The sequence below is a fragment of the Aspergillus viridinutans genome (assembly GCF_018404265.1).
Source record: "Aspergillus viridinutans IFM 47045 DNA, scaffold_8, whole genome shotgun sequence".
Lineage (NCBI taxonomy): Eukaryota > Fungi > Ascomycota > Eurotiomycetes > Eurotiales > Aspergillaceae > Aspergillus > Aspergillus viridinutans.
The window spans coordinates 421,491-443,602 of NW_025091224.1; the positions used below are offsets into that span (position 1 = coordinate 421,491).

Consider the following 22,112-nt stretch of genomic DNA (forward strand, 5'->3'; position numbering starts at 1 on the left):
GGATTCCAGAGTGATGAGACTGGGGAATTCCTCTTCTTGAGGTTTTTGCTTGATTTAGATTAGATTTGGGAGAGTTAGTCGACGCTATTTATGTCTACGTTCGACGAAGGCTCGATGTGAATCTCAATTTGGACGTCATTCAACCCCCTCTCTGGCAGGAGCAGCAGCTTGGGGGCCGAATACAACATGGATGCCTACGATGATGCTTTTTCCCGCATACTTTTCCCATCAACGCGAACGATTCTTACTCGCCATTCACTCATCTGGATGGCTGTCAGCACGAAGGGCGCCACGAGGCGCCACCTCAACTGCCAGTCAGTGGCGAGAAGGAAAAAAAAGTACACTCCCAACCAATCCATCAATCACGCTGAGTACTAGACGTTTCGATGGCAAGTGGTAGTCTTGGACAGGAGAGATTTCGCCGTCTCTGCCCAGGAGCGAGACAGGGAGAAGTCAAACACGAGGAATTTGCAGTTGGCATCTGATCAGACCAATAATTCTATTTGCGCTGCTCAATCTCATATGAATCTGCATCGCTTTCCTCTTTCGGGTGGCCTCCGAGAATCACCGCAATGCCGATCACGATATCTAACAGTTACATTGCTCCTCTGCAGGATCTCGATCCCTGACCGACTGAGTGGCACATGGCCTATCAACCTGGAAGGCTCCTGCAGAAATTGCGCAACCCCTGCGTCAGTAGAGTCATCTATCAAGCCATGTGTCATGAAATCATGGTGATGCACAAGCAAGAATCACGCTTCGAGCCATGTTCTTCTGTGCATGTGGTGGCTCGTTGTGCAACCTCATATTCGATCGGCGTTGTCTGCAGACAAGGGTCGAACGCGCCACTGAGCGAGTGGTTTGCTGAATTCTCGCCAATGTGCAGTTGGGACCGGCCACTCCCCGTTGTTAATAGTCAGCGTAATACGAGGTTGCAACAAGCTCACCCTAAGGGGGGATCTCCTTCCGCCAAAGGAAAATGCCTGGTTCTCTGGGCGAATACGTGGCGCCACGCTAGACGGGTCTGATTCTCGTCTTACAGCCGCTGACGATTCGAAAATATTCTACGAATATCTCCATACGTTATGCTTTGACGATGGTGGCTCTAGCAGAATTTGTCCGTCGACTGGCTATAAATGGCTCCCATATACAACGCTGGACATCTGCAAGCATCACCATTGCCTTCGCAACCAATCAACATCCAACTTAGAGTGCTATCCTTGACTCCTGTTACATCATGGCTCAATCTCTTGTATTTGCGTACGGCTCCGCGGAACCCGTCAAAGACATCCGTCTTCTTTCAATCCCTACGCCTGCGGACTGCGGCCCTAACCAGGTGGTAGTGGAGTTCCTTGCGGCACCCATCAATCCCCTCGACTTTCTGGTGTTGCACGGAAAATATCCCGTCAAACCACAGAACCACGTTGGCGCCGCCGACGGCGAGCAACGGCCCATTCCGGGCTCAGATGGTGCGGCCCGCATCCTCAAGACGGGATCGGCAGTGACCCAGTTCCATGTCGGGGACACGGTGCTCCTGCGGACCCACTGCCGCGGGTCCTGGCGCACGCACGCCGTGCTTGACGAGAACGACGTGCTGCGGGTTCCGTCGGAACTGGATCCCCGGCTCGCGTGTATCCTACGCATGGGGGTGGCACCGGCCTACTTTCTGCTGCGGGACTATTCCGCCCTCGAGCCCGGCGACTGGATCATCCAGAACGCGGCGACAGGCACGGTGAGCCATTACGTGAGTCAATTGGCGCACCTGCAGGGTGTCAATGTCATCAGCGTGATTCGCGACCGCGGTACCGATGAGGAACTCGAGCGCACCAAACGCTCGCTGCGCTCGCACGGCGCATCGCTTGTCCTGACCGTTGACGAGCTCAAGGTCTCCGGCGCGGAGCTGCTCGCGGGCAAGCGTGTCAGCCTCGCTATCGACTTTGTGTCTGATGACGCACTGGCGCGGCTGATGGCGTCGTTTTTGGCCCCCGGAGCCACACTCGTCACGGCTGGCTTCCTGGGGGTAGCGCCATCCGGCCCCGAAGGTAACCTGCGGCAGTTCCTGTGGCAACGCAACGTCACTCTCAAGGCATTTCGGCTCAGCGATTGTCTTGGCCGACGATCGCCGTTCCATCAGACGGCCCTATTGGAATGGTTTGCGCGGTTATTCATGGAGGGGACGCTAAAGGCCCCAGCCGTGGAGTATGTGCGGTGGAGGCGAGGTGAACAGGGTCTCGAACGCAAGTTGCAGGAGGTGCTGGAGCGCCATGAGAGGGGCCAAGTAGGCGAGCGCAAGAAGATTTTGGTGTTTGAACAGTAGTCAGTTGCCACACCTGAGCAGTCGCTTACTCGTTAGAGTTAGATCAATGCACGCTGTGATGAAGATCTGCAATATTATCATTTCCTGGATGAAAATGATGTCAAACGTACTCCGTAGAGTAATAGAAACGCCCATTAGCTCATTTTCTGAAGATGCTTGAAGGACTCTGTAGCGGTCTAGCTCCCCGTTCTGGGGTGTATTACAGCGTGGCTGAGGGGCCAAGAGGAGGTGTGCAGCCACGAGACAGAATGATTGAAGGGAAGGATGCGAAGGATTTCGCAGGACCTTTATCACTGGACGCCAGCTCGGGATGGCGCTGACCGCTGACGGGTGAATCCTGCGTTTCATCATGATTATTCATGGCTGATCGGATAGGGCCAATACGAGTTAAGGCCACGCCCAGACAGGAAGATCGGCCAATCTGGCGTGCTGGCGGGAAGCAGATGCGCGCCGCATCCCTGCATGGAAATGGATAGAATCATGGAATCATACTAATAAAGAACTATTATTGCACCATTTAGGTGTAGTGTCGGCTAACCCGCAGATCACGCCGTTGCATTATTAATCAGGTTGTGTGGTGGTATCACATCTGTTCGCCGTGTATGCTTGTTGTCAAAGCCATATAGAGGGCTGGTTCCTGTCTATTTGAGGGGAAATGAGTCTATCCAACATTAGGCTGACGGCTATCCTCTCAACTCAGTCGGCGATCAGTCTCTACTTTCATCATGACTGCTACTGCTACTGCTCCTGCTACTCCGGATAATAGCAGTGAAGGGTCGTCTCCTCCCTCCACGCTGCCTGTTGAGGAGACCCAAGTAGAGAAAGCGCAGGAGACGCAGACTCCCCCTCCACCTCCAAATGGAGGGTGGATAGCATGGCTCCAGGTTGCCGGAGCCTTTTTCCTCTTCTTCAACTCATGGTAAGCCACGAAGCTATACTTTGTTGATATTTGTGCTCACTAACCGATATCCAGGGGCGTGGTCAACACCTTTGGCGTGTACCAGACCTACTATGAAACGGATCTCTTGCATGGTCACTCGCCCTCGTCCATCTCCTGGATCGGCACCGTCCAGGGCTTCCTCCTGTTCCTGGTTGGAGTCGTTGCCGGTCCAGTCTTCGACAAGGGGTACCTCAAGAGCATGATAGCCGTGGGCTCATTTCTGGTCGTTTTCGGTCTGATGATGACTTCCCTGTCAAGCCAGTACTACCAAGTCTTTCTGGCTCATGGAGTCGCTGTCGGAATCGGCTGTGCGTTCCTGTTCCTGCCTAGCATCGCCATCGTGGCTACTTACTTTACCACGCGGCGGGCCGTGGCGACGGGCATCACCGCGTCGGGGGGAAGCATTGGTACGTCTCGTTCTCCGCTTGCACTAAACGTAAACATACTGACCAATGTAGGCTCCGTGATATACCCCATCATCTTCCGCAACCTCATCGACTCCGTCGGCTTCGGCTGGACCACCCGTATCATCGGCTTCATCGCTCTAGGCGGACTGTGCATCTCCCTTGCCGTGATGCGCATGCGACTGCCCCCTCCCAAGCAAGCCCGATCCCTCCTCGACCTTTCTGCCTTCAAAGAAGCCCCCTTCCTGATCTTCAGCTTCGGTCTGTTCTGCGCCTTCGTCGGCCTCTACTTCCCATTCTTCTACCTTCCCTCCTACATGTCCTCTATCCTCCACTCAACCGACGACCTAGCCTTCTACATAATCGCCATTCTCAACGCCACGTCCGTCTTTGGTCGTATTACCCCAGGCCTGGTGGCAGACCGGTTCGGCTCCCTCAACACCATCATCCCCATGGGTCTGAGCGCGGCGATTCTCGCGTACGCCTGGATGGGAATCAAGAACATTGCGGGGACGATCGTGTTTGCATGTCTGTATGGGTTTGCCTCTGGGGCGATTGTCTCGTTACCGCCGACTGTTGTGGCCCGGTTGAGCCCGAATATGAGTATTGTTGGGACACGGATGGGCATGTGCTTTACGTTTGCCGGGTTGGGGCTGTTGATTGGCAATCCGATTGCTGGGGCGCTGTTGGATTTGGAGCGGGGGGTGTTTTGGAAGGCGGAGCTGTTCAGCGCGGTCATGGTCACGGCGGGAGCAGCGGCTTTTATCTGGTTGAGGATGTTGAAGTGGAGGGATGGAGAGAGGGGGAAGTATTAGTCTGGGGATGGCTAGTGGATGGTGGTGGAAGTTTGAAACACTGGCATATGATCCATTGCTCTCAAAGACTTTACACTACTCAGTCATAAAAGAGTTCCGTTTACAGCACTTGGCTGGGGTGCATGACTCCTCTTTATTCATCCTTAATATCAAGCTAGTTAGATATTGATAGACTAACCGGAATATTTATATGAGAGGTACTCCAGGATATATATCCTCTCCGTTCCACATTGTCCAACGATTCGAATGCCAGATCGTATTCAAACGTCGAATATTATTATCAAAACAGACAGACTGAGCTCTAATATGAATTCCTTAAAGACCAATTTTATCCTATCCAATTATCTTCTGCTGAGACAACGACAGGGATTGGATTGGGGTTAGGGTTCACTGATCACGTGCCTGGATACTGCTGCTTGCCACCGCTCTCGCGCAGGGACATTCAGCCTCGTGATTCCATCCATTCCTTCAGCTGAACTCTATCCCTTGTCCAGTTGATTTTCATCTACATTATAACAGGAGAGTATTAGCACCATGACCAGTACAATGTCCATGAGAGGGCGTCGGACACACCGCAAATCGCGGCATGGCTGCCAGCAATGCAAGGCCAGGAAGATCAAAGTATTATAACTTCAACAACTTCATCGTACCCAACTAATTCGGCATACAGTGTGATGAAGTCAAGCCGACCTGTAGAAATTGCAGCAAACACGCAGTAGACTGCACATATTCTCTCCCAAGCGGAGGAAGTCCTCTTGCACAAGGTCAAGAAACATCCCCGCAGGCCTCCAACCTGAGCAGCTGCGGACCTTCAGACCTCGCAGTGCACGATCTGGAGCTCCTGCATCATTTCTCTACCTCGACGGCCTACACATTCTCTCAACATGCAGCGATACAAACCTTCTGGCGAATTGATGCACCGCAGATCGGATTTGCCGCCCACTACACGCTGCGTGCGATGCTAGCCATATCAGCCCTCCACATGGCCTACCTCAGACCAGCGCAACGGCAACTCTACGTGTCTCAGGCAGAAGCCCATCACAGTGTGGCCTTGAAGTTTGTGACCTCAAACATGACGCAGCTCATAAACGAGAACAGCTCAGCGGTCTTCCTGTTCTCCATCCTTACTAGCTTCTTCTCCTGCGCCAAGCCCCGCAAACTCGAGGACCTGCTTCTCTTCCAGCAAGGGAGAATCTCCGAGTGGCTGCTCCTCTTCCGCGGAACGGGGACAATAGTCGAATATGCGCAGGAGGAACTCCGATCGGGGCCATTGGCGGCGTTGCTGAATATTCGACAGCGCCGATCGGACTACCGCAGCACCCTCTCTACCCAGGGGCAACCCTTCATGAACGATTTGGAGGAGTTGGTCCGGGAGGAGGTCAAAGACCAGCAGGAATTACAGATTTACCTGGGAGCAATACAGGAAATGAGGGTTTCGTATGCGCTCTGGTCGGATACCGGGGTCTGGGAGACGGGGGATGTCTTCGTCTGGCTGCTGCTGGTGTCGGAGGAGTTTTTGATGTTCCTTCGGGAGCAGCGGTATGTGGCGTTGGTGATATTTGGGTACTTCTGTCCCTTGCTCCGGCGGCTGGAGTGGATGTGGTGGCTGGAGGGGTGGAGTGTGCATTTACTTTCTCGGATCCATGGGTTGCTGGACAAGGAGCACCGCACTTGGATCCAGTGGCCGATGGAGCAACTGGGCTGGCGGCCTTGATCATCACTCATCGCCTGCTTGAGTCCCAGCATTGTAGAGCTTGGTTTCTTCCGACTGATTCACGTTGAGCCTTAATAAAGATGAAAACTCCGTATATTTAATGTGACACTATCTCTGCAATACCAACCCAATATCACATATAACACCATCACAAAGCAGAACTATATCAAAAACACAATCCAATCATCCAAGCTCCCCTCTCTGCATCTCCACTAAGCCGACAGGGTCTCACATTCCACCAGCTCCCCTTTCACCCTGCCCAAAACACCCGAAGGATGAACCACATTCATCACAACCATCAAAACAAACATCAGCGCCGTGTCGAGGACATACATGAAGATCTCATGCCGGATCAGATAGCCGTCAAATCCCTGCGCGAACTCCACCATCCGAAACGCACTCCGGATGAGAATAAGTCCGCTGACCAGATACAGCACCCAGAGCAGACCATTCCAGCTCCTCATCCAAGGCACGTTCCCAGAGGTTTTCGCCTCCTGAGAACCGGAGAATCGAAAGTGGAAGATCCAAGCGGCCAGGACAAAAACACCGAAGAAGAGGAGCTGAACGCCAAGACCGGCGACGATGATGTACGTGCCGATGTCTTGGGAGTTCGCCGAGCCGGCGGACATGACTCCGCCGCCTGTGCTGTCAGCAAAGAATATCTAGCAAAGGGTAAGATGGTACTAACCAGCTCCCTGCAAGATAAAAGAGAGGATATCGCCCGCAACGAAAACCTTGGTCATCCATCTCGTAGGCACTGGACTCAGTCGCTCAGCGTGGAGGAACTGGATCGTCCGGCTGAGGATCATGTAGATCGAAGCTGCGTAGAGCGTCGGTGCCAGAAGGACCAGAAGAGTCTGGATGGCGTAGAGCGTAGTGGAATTCTTAAAGAAGTGCGATGCTGCGCGGCATCCGTAGCCGATGACTTGGACTGTCGATGATCAGCTGGTGTTGGGATTGAACTGCTGGAGGACTTACAGAAGCCACCCACGATGAATGGGTTCATATATTTTGACCCTGACTTGATGCGCTGGTATGCATGCGCCAGCGTTGTGATGTTGAACAAGACCGAAAAGGCAATTGCTGCTGCCAGAGAGGGCTCATAGTGGTAGAGGACGAATCCGTTGTTGGATGACATGTTGTCTGTTTGGCAAGGATGAGATCTGAGGTTGTGCTGTGATGATGAAGAACATTGCATTGAGCTTCGAGGTGTTTATATAGAAATTTCATATCAGTTATGTGCAGTATACAGCGAGCGATTTGATCTCGCGTTCGTACTCGGGTACGATGGCATTCCCAACATAGAAATGCTTCAGCCCTGCTACTTTGGAGTATCAAAACTCAATTCATAGCCACATTTTACCGTTCAATTCCGATAGGTTCGCAGGTATCAATCTCTAGGCAACCTTATTCTCGGACCGGTCAATCGCATGAAGATATTCAACGAGAGAAGCGGGTGTCCTGCTTTCCGATCCGATCTCAGGCAGAGCGGCTCCTATCGGCGATGAATCCACGGTAATACTGCAGCCTGAGACTCCTATCGGAGCAATAAGGCTGCGGACAAAGTTATTTTAAGTTCTGTGGCCAGGTCCGTCGAAATTAGGGCAGATCCTCCAACTGAAGATCGTTTTGCGAGACAATACGAACCCGAACCCGGACCCGAGATGATGTTTATTCATCTAGCCTCTAGACGAAGCGCAGGGCACAGCCTTGCCATCAACCAACGGCTCTCAGGGGTGCTACTGTCCCTATAAAAGGCGTTGGTTTTCTGGAGCTTGATCAACATCAACACAAGCACCTAGCGAAGTTCTATCAAAATGACTTCTCTACATCTCCTCACTCTTTCTCTGGCTGGCCTGGTGGCGGCTAATTGGAATGTATCCGTGGCAGGAACTCAATGTGCCTGTGCACAGATTGGGTCCTCCTACCCGGACAAGCTCCTCTTTCCGACATCTGCAAACTATACAGTTGAGGCTACCAGCTACTGGGATATCCGCGATAACCTTCACCCATCCTGTATCTTCCTCCCAACTTCCGCTAAGGAAGTTGCGACCGCCGTGAAGATCCTCACCCACTGTGATGCGCACTTTGCCGTCCGCGGCGGTGGACACATGAATGTACTACGATCCCTATCTGAACCGAATAATGACCAACTGACATGGATAGTTCCCCGGATCCAACAATATCGACAACGGCGTCCTCATTGCATTGTCCGGAATGGACCAATTCACCGTCCACAAAGAGACCATTGACGTCGGACCAGGCATGACCTGGTACGACGTCTACTCTGCCCTCGACCCCTACGGACGCATCGCTATCGGCGGCCGTCTCAAGACCATCGGCGTACCTGGCCTCACACTTATCGGTGGCGTGCATTACTTCATCAACAAGTATGGATTCGCCATGGACAACGTCGTCCGGTACGAGGTGGTGCTGGGGAACGGGACGCAGGTCGTTGCATCGGCGACCTCGCACCCGGATCTATTCTGGGCGTTGAAAGGCGGCGCGAATAACTTTGGGATCGTGACCAAGTTTACGCTGAAGACGTTTGCAATTCCGAAGATCAGTACCACAATCCAGAGCTACAACGAGTCCGGCATCTGTGATTATATCACCGCGCTGTGTGATCTGGTCAAGCTCGACGAGCCGAATCCCATCGCGGCAGGCGGCGTCTTCACGATCAATTACAATGCGACGACAAAGGTGTCTACTGCTTTGCTGATCGGAGTGCAGGAAGGTGTTAGCAGGCCTCCCTCTCAATTCGCCAATTTCACTGCCATCCCTGGCCAGACAAAGATACACAATGTGACGACTGGGAAACAGTTTGCTTCGGGACTCATCACCCCGAACCAGATGTTCCGGTAGGAAGCATTCCCGTTTGGATCTTGATGTTAATGCTGACGATGATAGTGTGATGTTCTCTCACCACACCGTGCAGCCCCTCCCCGACACCCTCTACTCCATTTATCAAGCGTGGAAGAGAGCGGTCGATGAGATATCCGACGTGCAAGGCCTCTACCCGACCTTTATCATGAACCTCTCTCCAGCAGGCGCAGCGCGAGTAGCCAAGACTAATGGAATCGGAAATGTGTGGGGCCTGGACGAACAGCCCATGATATGTACGGCTCTTGTTTCCTTGCTATGGCAATGACTAATGTATGCTGCAGTGTGGCAGTTCAGCACAGGCTGGGATCTCGCATCCGACGACATCCGCGTGCAAACCTGGTCGCGCCGACTCGCCGAGTCTCTGCACGCCATTAACAAGAAGAAAGGAATTAGCTCCGAGTTTGTCTACATGGGCGATGCGGGCGAGTGGCAGGACCCGTTTGCTGGGTTTCCTGAAGCCAATGTGCAGCGGATGAAGGCAGTCCGGGCTGCCTATGACCCTCTCGGAACCTTTTCAAGGCTGAACTGGGGTGGGTTCAAGCTTGGATTTTAGTCAATACATCGGGAGCCATTTCCCGATCGCGTAATAGTCACGACTCACGATCGGCACTCGGGTTCGGATTCGGGTTCGGGTCCGCTGTTGATCAACCTTTTGCTTTATGAGTTCGAGTCATGCTATAGTCAAGATGTATAAATATGCCGTTAGAACGTTGTTTAAGACCTGTCTGTATGCCGACTCGAAGGAATCTATACATCTATTCACTCATCATCCCATTCCATTCTCACCGCTGTACACAATGACCGCAACCACTACAACTACCAATCCTCCCCCTGAAAAGCAAGACATACAGGCAGGGCTCAACTACTGGGGAGGGAGCAACGACCCGATCACCATCGATTTCACCACACCTGAGGGAAATCAGAAACTCTCAGAGACAGAAAAGCAACAAGCGAAGCATCCCGTCCTCATCCACGACATCCGCGGATCCGAGGACCAGTACACGCTTGAAAAGCACGGATTCCAGTACTTCCACGACGAAGTCCCGGAGCTCGACGACTGGACCGACGAGCAAAAGGTCACCGACACCCTTATCCCCAAGGCGGAGGAGCTTGTCCGTAAAATGTACGTACTCTTTTACCAGAACAATTTCGCTCTCTAACCCGACCGGAACAGAACCGGCGCCAAAGAAACAATCACCTTTGTGCACCGCATCCGCTGCTTCGCTTCCGACGCAGCAAAACTAGCCGACAACCGCGCCCCAGCGCACGACGTGCACACGGACTTTACCGTCGCAGGTGCGCTTGGGCATCTCGAAAGGGAGGTCTCCGACCCAGAGCGCCTGAAGCAGCTGTTAAAGGGTCGAGTCATGGCCATCAACGTCTGGCGGCCGCTGAAGACTGTGCATCGGGATCCCCTCGCTGTCTGTGACTGGCAGTCTACCAGTCCGCAGGATATCGTGCCCTATCGACTGGTCTTTCCGCAGGGCTGGAACGAGCTGAGCAAGGTGCAATACAACAACAATCACCGGTGGTACTATCTCAGCAACCAGCGGCGTGATGAGCCGTTGGTGTTCAAGCAGTTTGATAGCAGCAGGTGGGAGGAGGGAGGGTGTACCCTGGCGCATAGCGCTTTTGAGCTCCCTTCCGTGACGGATAATGAGCCTCGCCAGAGCATTGAGATTAAGATGTTTGCGTTTTTGTAGGTTTTGTCCTTTCATTGACTTCTGCTTCAAGTGGTCTATGTGCGTATGACTCTCTCAATATTTCTGAATCAACAGTCATGTCATCCCAGTCAGTTAGTCATAGATCACACTACCGCATTTGCATCAACGGGAATGGGCCCAGGCCAACTGCATGACGCCGGGGCTAACGCTGGGCTAGTCAGAGCCACAGTGCACCCACAGATAACAGGGCTGTGGGCCAGTTGACCCACAAGGCTGTGCTTGATCCTGGGAATAGTGCTATTACAGGCAGACTAGTGCTTACTACCTATGATAACTAGTTGGTTACTCTTGGTGAACCCGTTCAGGCTGAAGTCGCCACCCAACCCAATTACTAGCCTCACAAAGCAGGCAACAGCCTCGCCCTCTCGCTTGGCGAGGGTCATTGAGAATTATATTAAAGACATTGATGTTCGTGAGATACAGCAGTCACCAAACCTACGATACTGATACTATACTGAACTCAACATGGGCTGCAGGGTAAGCAACAGTCTGTGACATGCACCAGCTCTATCACGGCAGGCACATATCCAGTACACAAGCTAACTGATCCAGATCCTCCCCGACTTCGTCAAAGACATGAAGCGCGATCCGTCCGGCAAGGGAATCACCCACCTCGGCAAGGACGGTGTCCTGCGTACCCTCTCAGCCGACTACGAGGTCCTCGACGCGCGCGGGCTCAACCCGGAACAGATCCAGAATGCTCTTGCTCTTTTCCATCCCGGGGTAATCCAAAAAAAGGACTTTCGTGATGTGGACGGCACAAAGGTTACAAGCCAAGAAGAGCTATTCCATCCGGCGCCGGGAATCCTGCCGACAAAACCGAGTGAGGAGGAGGCTGCGGAGAGGCGGAGGCTGGTGAAGCAGAGTCAGGAGGCCTATTTGCAGGCAAAGAGGAAGGATTGTGCCGAGCTGGAGTAAGCGATTTCCGGAAGATTTACTGTAGCAGTATTCCGAGGCGAGACTGGAACGTTCATTCTGTAATGCTTCAAGAATGATTCTCAAACTACGGAGCTTCTTCAACTGCTTTATTTGGTATTATCCGACCTAGGTACTCCAGTAAATGCCTCACCAACATGGTTCAACATTCGCATACTCGACCGACATGGTGCGCCCTGGATGGACCTCATATTCGGAGGGCCCTATCATCATGTTACGACAAAGAATGAAGACATTCATACTTGCTGGGAAAAATTCTACACCGCCAGACAGCGAGGCAGAGACTGATGGTTCAAGTTGCCACGCTGTATCGGAACTTGCTGCCAGCACGAGTCAACTGAACGACAGCTTAGCTGGAATTAGCAATATCGCTTAAAGGAGTTGGGGGCAATCTACCTGGTTTCCCTATAAACTAAGTCCGGATCAAGGGCCCTGATGTAACATCAGTAGCAGTAGCATTGACAGGCATTACTGTCTGGATATGACTGATTAAACAGAAAAAAAACAACAACTTCAACACAGAACTAATTTTTGAAATTTCTCGCCTAAACCAGCCTCTTTCAACCCAAAATTTCACCTAATTTCTCATGATAATAACTGCTATTAATTAGTCCTAATCTTATAGGATCTTAATTACTATGTTATTATTAAAGCCTGGGTGGCCGCCCCTGACAGCCTCCTAAGGTAGTAAAAATAGACTATAGAAAACTCTACATAATTATATCTTAGACCTTCATCATGATATAAGCATCTATTTAAATTATCTAAAGATTTATAATTAAGAAATCCTAAAGCCTCTTATTAATTTAATTACTAATACTTATTCTATTATTAAGGAGGTCCTGAAAAACCCCCTAGGTAATAACTAGAGAAAGGTAGTTATTAACCTTTATAAGATTACTCTTAATATTAAAAAGAACACTACTACTACTTAATATATTTTAACTACTTAATCTATCCCTCTATCTACTAAGGTTTAATCTTACATAGCTACTATAGTAGGGGCCCTACCCCCTAACTATATAGTCTCCTCCTATAGTTCCTTAAGCAGCCCTGGGGCCACCCCCTTAGAGTTAAGTAAGGACTATAAGGTTATTATTAAACTACTAGATACTAGTATAGTAAGCACCTTTCACTATCTAAAAGCTATAGAGATAAAGAATAGGGCTAAGAAGGCCTATATAAAGACCTTAAAGAAAGCTATAGTAGCTATATTTATATTTATTAAGTTTATAGCCACCTACTAGCTTAAGTTAGGTAACTTAAGCCTTAGCTTATAGACTATCTAGTAGGTAGAGATTATATATTACTACCCTAGATAGGCTAAGTTATTCTATTAGGTAGCTATTATCTACTTACTAACTTAGGGTATAGTAATCTATAATATCTAGGTTAAATTAATTAGTAACCTAGCAGACCCTAAGGAGGCTAAATAAGTAACTAACTAGCTACTAACTAAGAATTACTTTACCTAAGGTAATTTAGTAAAGATTATCTATATTATCTAGCTTACTAATTAACCTACTAATAAGAAGTCCTCTATCTTAATAATTAAGTTTTCTACCCCCTAGACTACTAATAAAGCTCTTAATAGGGAAACTATCTAGGATTCCACTACCTTAACTATAGTCTTATATAACTAGTCTACTCATATCTACTAGTGCTTTAACTATTAATAATATAGCTATATAGGAAGTATCTATTCTAATAAAATAATCTATAGCCTCTATATAGGTAGTTATAAGATCTATAACTACCCACATCAGCAGGCCACTGCTAACTAGGAGTTATAAAAGTATATTAACTATAGGGACACACATGCTACCTAGTTAAAAGAGTATAGGAAGTATATAGAGGAGATATGATTGATTGATTGATTGATTGATTCCTTACTCTGTTTCGGCACCGGGCTGGGCCATGTCAGAGGCTCCTAGTAAGTGATGACTATCTAACCAGCGGCTGTCCTTGCGGACTGGCACCATCAGCATATAAATATATATATATATCTTAGGCACCTAGGCTAGGCTAAACCCCTGTAGATTCCCTCATGGATGCCTCTATTCCAGCCCTAGCTAAAATCAGTGAGTGCTGCTACCCTGACTCCCTTATAGATCTATCTATTCTGGCTAGGGCTAAAATCAGTGAGTGCTGCTACCTTAATACCCTATTATTCCATCTTAGCTAGGGCTAAAATCACTAGCTACCTTGCTTCCCTATGTATGCCCTTATGCCTGCCTAGGTGCCTGTACAGGCCTACTTCCCCTAAGATAGTTACTAACTCATTCAGAAAGCCATAGATTCCCAAGCCTGTGAGGGTTTTAGGGGCGCTATCACTAAATAGTACTAGATTAGTAAGCTAGTGCTATATAGATACACAGGCTAGAGCCACAGGTGGCAGCACTGCACTGATAGGAGTGACTAGTAGTATATAATAGTATATGAATACAGTTTATTAGTTATTATTAGCTAGGGCTATCAGAAGCCAGGTGCTGCTGGGGGTGCTTAGCTTAAGCTATGCTAGCTTAGTAGCTTCAGCTAGATATGTTAGCTGGCTAGTGCTTAGCATGAGCCATATAGTCTACTAAATATACTATTTCTCTATCAAGGCCTCTGTAAGGTTTTAGGGGGTCCCTTCTATCTATACTGTGCGCTGAAGGTTATTATATTAGGTGTAGCTAAATAGCACATGGTAGGTTATCTCTAGGGCCCTACCATACAGGCAGAGAGGGTTATTAGCCTGGTTAATAGTTAAGAGATAGTGATTTAGCCTAATCTTCCTAGTATATATCTATACCACCATGCTTTACTTCACTAGGGTAAGATCATCATACAGGGTAATAAACTATTTAGTAATATCTAGGAGGAGATCTTAGAGGTATCTACTATACTTAGACTACTACCAGGCCTCCTCCTATTACTCCTTAGTATATTACTTAATCTAGGTGTCTAGGGGGCCCTGCATAGGATGATCTAGCATCATAACTAGCACCAGGCCCCCCCTTCTATCACCTAGCTGCTAGCTAGACACCTCCTTTACCTTGTAGTCTACAAGCTCATTACTAGTGACCCTATGGTGCACCACCAGCTAATGAAATAAGATATCTAACACTAGATCTAACTAATCCAGCAGGTTCACTATCTTCTAAACCAGATACTAGCTGGAGCCCTGCTTTAAGGTGAGCAAGGTGCATAGTATGCCCTAATTATTAGAATAAATCTTAGCCTGCTTCCAAGAGCCATAGTCAGGCAGTGACTACTAGGTATTATATAGTACCAGATCTTGCTTAAGAAGCTGCAGGGCCAGCACTAACCCTATAACCTTTGTAACTAGTACTATATGTTTAATATCTATTCCCAGGTAGTATTATTAGTAGATAGGGGGGTCTAGACACATTATAGTAGTGCTAACCTGCCCATGGATGCTAGAACCATTAGTATAGACCTAAATAGCCTTAGGGTAGGCAATATAGTAAATATTATAGTAGATTATTAACTACTCCTTTATCTCCTTAATCACTACCTCTAGTAGCTCCCACCATGGAGGTACTGCCTATAGTAAGCAAGTCTCTAACTCCCTAGGGTTAACACTAGTTACTAATTTAACTTCCTCCTCTGCAGCTTCTAGCAGTGAGTGTAATAGTGGGTTCTAGTAGTATTAATAGTAATTAAGAATATATATTTAATAGGCTGGAGTAGTAGTAATTCAGATAAGGGTTTAGATATAGTACTATCAGAGGAGTAGTAGCATTAGGGTAAGGTATAGTTTAGTATTAAATATAGCCCTGCTAACTATTTAGAAAGCCTCTATAATTAGCTTCCTAGCCTAATACTAGATTTAGTTTAACACCTTTACCTGCTAGCTATAGAGGTGCTTCTAGCCCTGGACTAGTAGTATATACTATACAGAGGCAGCATATAGTATAATTAGAGTGATGCAGGCTATATAGATATACTAAAGCTCCTAGAGCTACAGGCCCTATTTAGAGCCACCTAGTATACTAATAGCCTAGAGGTGCTAGGTCACTATGCTATTAATATACTTAAGGTGCGCCTTAAAGGTTAGGTATTAATTAAGAATGACTCTAAGGAGCTAGGCTATTATGCTAGCTTTAATAACCTACCTATTATCTAGGTCTAGTAGCTCCCCTAGCCTGCTGCCTTAGCTAGATGGCTTGGCTCTACTACCCCAAGCTCACTGTCCCAGGGGGTAGAAGTGAATAAGCTAGAATTTAGAGAGCTTAAACCAGGATGCATAGGTGGTGGCCTATTAGAGGCACCTATATTAGTAATACTTATATAGTTATTAATAGTTAGTGCGCTCACTATTACTAGTAGCTAGTATTATTATATTATTAATATATCTAATATTATTAGTGCCCTACTCAGGGTCCCCCCAGCCCATTAGGCCTGCATTATAGAAGATATAGAGAATTAGTGAGAGAGGGGAGCCCTACAGGATGCTAGTTTCTATTCTCTAGGTTAGCATAGTGTATTTAGGCAGCACTAGTAAGGTGGATCAGCCCTGGAGGAAGCTGCTAAGCTAGGTAATATAGGTCTTCAGGACCCTTTGGGTGTGGAGATTATGGATAAGTTAGTCATATAAGGTATTATTAAAGGCCCTATAGATATCTAGCAGAAGGGTAGAGATAACCTTACTATTCTTCTAGCCTAAGTAGATAGCTTCTAGGGCTATATAGAGGGCATTCTCTATGCCCTAGCCTTTACACCCCCTGAAATAGTTATCTAGAAGCAACCTATGGGCCTTAGCTAGATAGCTTAACCAGGAGGTAATCAGAGCCTTAAGCAGCTTGCTCAGAGTATTAAGCAGGGTAATTAGTTAGTATACCTTTAGCATAGAGTAGTCTAGCTTACCTAGCTTACAGAGAATAACTATGGTAGCATTATAGAAGTACTCTAGGTAGTAGCTAAGCTGAATATATTAATTATATAGGCTAGTTAGGCTAGGGACTAGTACATAACTGACAGCCTATAGTACCTGGTTAGTGATTCCATCTAGGCTAGGGGCCTTATTAGCTTTAATAGCATAGAGGGTATGGTGGACCTTATACTCCCTAAATTCTAGTACACTAATTAGCTTAGGGTAGTTAAATCCCTGGATGTTATCTAGGTTAGCCTGCAGGGGGGGTGGGAAGAACTAGCAGGCTAAAAGATTAGCCTTCTCCTAGGCCCTGTATATAACTAAGCTAGTATAGGGGTCCTGAAGAGGGGGGGTGTAGGCCTGGTATAGGCCCTAGTTCTTTATCTAGTAGATGGCGCGCTATATATTATCTATATCTATAATATTAGTAATTTACTGCTAAAAAGTATTATGCCAGCACTACTACATAGCCTATTTACATACCTAGGTGGCCTGAGCTAGCCATACCCACAGGGGTAAGGGGGCCTTGCAGTGGTGCTTACTTTAGTATGCAGAGATAGTCTGCTAGATATGCTTCTTCTCCTAGAGAAGGGCACAGCATTCTAGAGTGAAGCTAGAGTAGAAATACTAAGATAGGTAGAGCTATAGCACTATAGTATTAATTATAGTAGTGAGTGTGCTAACTAGTTCACTAACATACTAGTTAATATCTCCCTATATTACTTCAGCAGGGAGTGATAGGGGCAGGCATATAGTAAGGACTATAGCCAACTTCTAGGTATCTATAGCAGCCTAGTTTTAGTATTATCTTAGGGGTTTAGGCTTAAAGGTGGCATTAAGTTTAGTTTTAATTAGGAGGTAATCTAAATCACTATCTAGGTTAGCTTCCTAAATATAATAGATATAGTCTACAAGCCCCTAGAAGATAAAGATTAGATTAATTATTAATCTAGCAGCCTACTCCTCCACAGAAAGGGCCCTGGGGTTAGCTTTATTAGAGGCATCTGTGCCAGCTATATCTAGAAGGCTAAGGGGTTTGCATATGGGAATAGGGGTAGGGGTAGGCTAGGTAATAAGGCTAACTAGGATAACTAACTCTAGTAGGTATTACTTAATAATTTACTTCAGGGCCTCTATATAGGTGCTATTATGCTAGGCCTAGGGAAGCTAGTGTGCCTTGCTAGCCCAGAGGCTATTATAGATATTAAAGTCCCTAACTACTATATGCTCTGTAGGCTTACTAGAGGCCTGCTACTACTGATCTATGGCCTCTAGGGCCTAAATAAGATCTATTACCCTCTTATTTACTGCTGTCTGTGGTAGGTTATAGATATTATAGACTATAATCTATAGCCTGCCTAGTACTGGCTGGATGGCAGTAAAGATAATATATATAGAGATAAAGGTAACCTACTATTACAGGGTCTTCTATATATATATATAGACCTAGGGGGGTCCTTAGCCTGGCCCTATAGCTAGCTATATAATATAGAAGTAATTAGCAGCCTCTTAGGGGAAGTATATTAGAGGGTTATCTCTATGAATATTAACCCAGGGCTCCTAGATAGTAATAACTATATAGTCCTAGAGCTAAGGGTCCTGAAGGAGGGGTGCTATACTAATATCTAGTGAATTCTAGATATTATATTATAGTATCTAGATAGTTTAGTTAGCTTAAGGGGCTAGGGTAACTCTAGCCTTAATTCTGATATCTATTTCAGCCCCTAGACTAGGTTTAGCTTCAGAATTAGCTTTATCTAGCTTAGGTTTAGGGGCCCTTAGGGACATAGAGGGGCTACTAGCTATAGCTACTAGGGGCTATATACTAGCATCCCTCCTCTAGGTAAATACTACTATTATATATACTTAAGCTACCCTAAGTACTTCCTATTTCAGCCTTCTAGTATATAAGGCACCCATTATACTTAGCTTTATCTGAGTTTAGGGATGGGTTGGGGTCAGATATTAGTAGGAAGGGCACAGTCTAGTAAGCTAATAGGGTTAGTATTTTAGGGTTAAACAGGGGGAGAGAGGTGCTACTTACTAGGGTGGATACTAAACTAGCTACTAAATTATTTACTAAGCTAGAGGCTAGATTAGATGCTAATTTATATATACTAGAAATGCTAGATATGCTAGTGCTAGTGATTAATACTAGGGGCCCTGGTCTTATAAACTAGGGCTATAGTAGAAGGGGCTTAACAGGGCCCCCTTAGCATAGCATCTTAGGTGTCTAAGCTGGCTTAGTGGGCAGGCTTAGGCAGATAAGTAGTGTGGGTAGGCCTTATAAGGTAGTAGTAGAGGCTTATATAGTTCTATTATCTTTAGTATTATATATCTTAGTGGATATCTTTAGGTATTTTAGCTTAGAGACTAGGGTATTAAGTAGGTCTAGGCTAGGGTGGTTATTTTCACGGGTTGGGCCGGGTTCCCCTATCTTTAGAACCCAACCCACCGGGTTCGGGTTCTAGATTTCTAGGGCCCAAACCCAGCCCATAACCCAGTGGGTTCTAGGGGGTCAACCCATTTGGGTTCTGCCAAACCCAAAAATCACTCTCCGCCTGCCTAATCTAGTTAGTATGTATTAAATTTTTCAATACCATACTAGCATCTAGTATATATATATATATATAATATGATTATATATATAAATATAGTATACTAGCCTAGAATCTAGTGAAATCTAATTACTAGGTATTGTAATTAAAACCCGTTTTTAGAACCCAAACCCATAATGGGTTCTAATTCTAGAACCCAACCGGCCCATGGGCCCTGTAGCCTAGGGCCCAACCCAGCCCATCCTGGGTTTGGGCCGGGTTGGGTTCGGGTTCTTGGGTTGGGTTTAACCAGTCTAGTCTAGGCTACTTATAGTAGACTAACAGCTCTAGCTATAGCTGTATTTATATTTTAGGGCCCCTAGTAGCTTAGGGACTTCCCAGGTAAGGTTACTTAGGAGGGTAGGTATATAGGAAATAGCTAAGAGGCTTAATATACTTAATATATATAAGAAGAGACTAGGAACACATTAGGCTAGATTAGAGAGTAGTAATAGGGGTGGGGAGGCTAAGTTAGCTATTTATCTAGGGGTTATAGCCTTAACTAACTAGGGGGGCGTTGGCACTAGTATATAGAAATTAGTATTATAGGTAGGTAATAGTGGAGGCACTAACTATACAGGCACTATTTCTAGATATATAGCTACTTTCTAGGGCCTCCTTAGTAAAGTGCTTTAGGAGTAAGTTTACATAGAATAGGTTAGCTAAAGCTACAGAGATGGATAGTAGCTAATATTAACTATTAGATAGATAGGTGGGTAGATGGGTGGATAGATAGATAGATGGATAGATAGGTAGATAGGGGCCTTTATAGAAGGGTATGTTTTAAATATATTAACTAGTGATAGTAGTGATTAGCTAGCTAGTTAACATATATCTTCTAGATTTAGTAGTGGTCTACTAATTATTTTAGCCCTTTCAGGCCTAGGGGGCTCTATGTTAGCTGCACTATGCAGTGGTGTAGGTAGCTAGGCCTGTCTAGTATTTAGGGCTAGGTTAGTAGGCTAGGCTGGTTTAGTAGGCTAGGGCAGGCTAGTAAAGAAAAGGGGTTAATTCTATAGTTAATCTTAATAAATTTAGAGTTTATACTAGTATATAGGGCACTGCTTGCTATTAGCTTAGTAGAGGCTATAGTAGATAGTATAGCAGTATTAGGAAGGGACCTCTTTAACCTTACAGAACTTCTTATTATGGGTATTAGTATAATATAGATATATAACTCTTTTAGCTATATAAATAGGCTAGGCATATCTATAATTTAGGCATTAGGTACACTATAGGAGCTAGTAGAGTAGGTCAAATAGTTCTATATATAGCAGGGTGCCATTTAGGAAGATTTAGTACTAAATAGTATAGTTTACTAACTATATATCTTAGAAGGAGACTACTAGGGAAGACTTCTGCTTATACTATTAGGTTATAGTATTATTCCTGCACCAGCCCACATATAGTATGGGGCTGTGGAGTGCTAGATTATAGTATAATATCTTCTCCTAGAGGGCCTCTACCACACTCTAGGTGCTGGAGGGAAGGAAGGTAATAGGAATATAGTAGACTAGGATAGTATACTAGTAATTAGTAATATAGGTATTTTTATCTTTAGGGAGCTCCTGGAGCCATGCCTTTTCATTCTAGATTAGGCACTCCTAATCTAATATAGAGTAGATATATATATCTAGATTACTATTATAAAGCACCTAGGCCCCTACTACCTACATACTAGCTAGGCTAGAGAGGCTACTATAGTAGAGAATCTCCTGGATCTTACCTATAATAGCTATAATAGTAGTTTACTTATAAGGGCTAGCTCCTAGGCTATTTCTATATCTATACTACCAGATCTAGATGTAGTTCTCATTATTACAGGGGGGTGCAGCTAGGGGGGAGGAGGAGGGAGAGTAAAGATAATAATTAGGGGGAGAAGATAGATTACTTAGCACCTGCTAGGTCTAGTTAAAGACCCCCTAGGCCCTGAGAGTTATAGAAGAAGAGATGGCTAAGCTATGCTTACCTATCTCTACCCTATTTATACTAGGTGCCCTAGTCTACTAACTAAAATCACTAGTAGCTATACTATAGACCTAGCTCTCTAGCAGCCTTATAACTAGGGCACAGGCCTACTAAGCAAAACCTTTAACCCAGGGGGCCTTAGCAGACTTGCTAGGGTGAGCCTAAGTAAACTTAATAATATCTATATAGTATACTATAAAATAAAAGGAATAATTAATAATAGAAGAATTATTACTAGCTGCTAGGGCTAGCTACTAAGCTATAATATTAAAATAACTAGGCCTCAGTGGAAAGTATAAGATAGTATAAGATAGTATAGAAAAGTATGTAATACTAGAGTAAAGTCTATAAGTAGCCTAACCTAGTACAGGGAGGCAGCCTAATAAGAGGGGGTGGAGCCCTAATCTAGTTAGATAACTACTCTACCTAAAGGGTCATTATTAGCAGATAGCCAGAGCTAAATCTTAGAGGTCTAGGGTTTAGTGCCTCTGATTAGTAGGGGTGGGCCCTAAAGATCCTAGGTGCTGGGGCCTTTGATTAGTAGTAGTAATTAATATATAGGAATCCTGATTAGGAAGCCACTAATTAAAATAAAATAACTAGTTAACACATGTTTAACTGTGTGGAGATGGATCTTAGGGGTAGAGAGGTCAGAATTTAGGGTCTAGTAAGGTCCCTGTTTATTAATTATTATATAGATTAGTGTTAGAGCTGGATAGCTAGCTAGCTGGCTTACCAGGCATGTGTTACTTCTACTTATAAGGCCTATGATCCCCCGCGCGCGCTTATCTATCTTAATAAAGATAGAATCTGGTGAGAGAGATGAGCCATATGAGCAAGTAAGTAAGGAGAATTAATTAAGATAGAATCTAGTAAGAGAGATGAGTCACATGAGTAAGTAAGTAAGGAGAATTAATTAAGGTAGAATCTAG

General features: G+C 46.2%; 7 protein-coding genes across 7 annotated transcripts; 6 read left to right on the plus strand and 1 right to left on the minus strand.

Annotated features, from left to right (window-relative positions):
* Nucleotides 1-1,237: 1,237 nt before the first annotated feature.
* Nucleotides 1,238-2,317, plus strand: Aspvir_009273 (MDR family NADPH-dependent oxidoreductase; the record flags this gene model as incomplete). Its single annotated transcript, XM_043272421.1, has 1 exon — nt 1,238-2,317. One exon carries the CDS (start codon nt 1,238-1,240, stop codon nt 2,315-2,317), a length of 1,080 nt encoding a protein of 359 aa, XP_043128356.1.
* A 725-nt stretch (nt 2,318-3,042) lies between these two features.
* Aspvir_009274 (MCT family MFS transporter) lies at nt 3,043-4,476 on the plus strand (the record flags this gene model as incomplete). Its single annotated transcript, XM_043272422.1, has 3 exons — nt 3,043-3,236; nt 3,291-3,664; nt 3,716-4,476. The coding sequence occupies 3 exons, from the start codon at nt 3,043-3,045 to the stop codon at nt 4,474-4,476; spliced, it is 1,329 nt and encodes a 442-aa protein (XP_043128357.1).
* A 534-nt stretch (nt 4,477-5,010) lies between these two features.
* On the plus strand, nt 5,011-6,190 carry Aspvir_009275 (Zn(II)2Cys6 transcription factor domain-containing protein; the record flags this gene model as incomplete). The annotated part of the gene is made up of 2 exons (XM_043272423.1): nt 5,011-5,097; nt 5,147-6,190. 2 exons carry the CDS (start codon nt 5,011-5,013, stop codon nt 6,188-6,190), a joined length of 1,131 nt encoding a protein of 376 aa, XP_043128358.1.
* A 212-nt stretch (nt 6,191-6,402) lies between these two features.
* Nucleotides 6,403-7,328, minus strand: Aspvir_009276 (RTA1 domain-containing protein; the record flags this gene model as incomplete). The annotated part of the gene is made up of 3 exons (XM_043272424.1): nt 6,403-6,830; nt 6,879-7,121; nt 7,169-7,328. 3 exons carry the CDS (start codon nt 7,326-7,328, stop codon nt 6,403-6,405), a joined length of 831 nt encoding a protein of 276 aa, XP_043128359.1.
* Nucleotides 7,329-8,007: 679 nt separating this feature from the next.
* Aspvir_009277 (FAD-binding oxidoreductase) lies at nt 8,008-9,629 on the plus strand (the record flags this gene model as incomplete). Its single annotated transcript, XM_043272425.1, has 4 exons — nt 8,008-8,307; nt 8,357-9,051; nt 9,101-9,309; nt 9,358-9,629. 4 exons carry the CDS (start codon nt 8,008-8,010, stop codon nt 9,627-9,629), a joined length of 1,476 nt encoding a protein of 491 aa, XP_043128360.1.
* A 244-nt stretch (nt 9,630-9,873) lies between these two features.
* On the plus strand, nt 9,874-10,779 carry Aspvir_009278 (uncharacterized protein; the record flags this gene model as incomplete). Its single annotated transcript, XM_043272426.1, has 2 exons — nt 9,874-10,199; nt 10,251-10,779. 2 exons carry the CDS (start codon nt 9,874-9,876, stop codon nt 10,777-10,779), a joined length of 855 nt encoding a protein of 284 aa, XP_043128361.1.
* Nucleotides 10,780-11,265: 486 nt separating this feature from the next.
* On the plus strand, nt 11,266-11,718 carry Aspvir_009279 (uncharacterized protein; the record flags this gene model as incomplete). The annotated part of the gene is made up of 2 exons (XM_043272427.1): nt 11,266-11,277; nt 11,353-11,718. The coding sequence occupies 2 exons, from the start codon at nt 11,266-11,268 to the stop codon at nt 11,716-11,718; spliced, it is 378 nt and encodes a 125-aa protein (XP_043128362.1).
* Between the last annotated feature and the right edge of the window lie 10,394 nt (nt 11,719-22,112).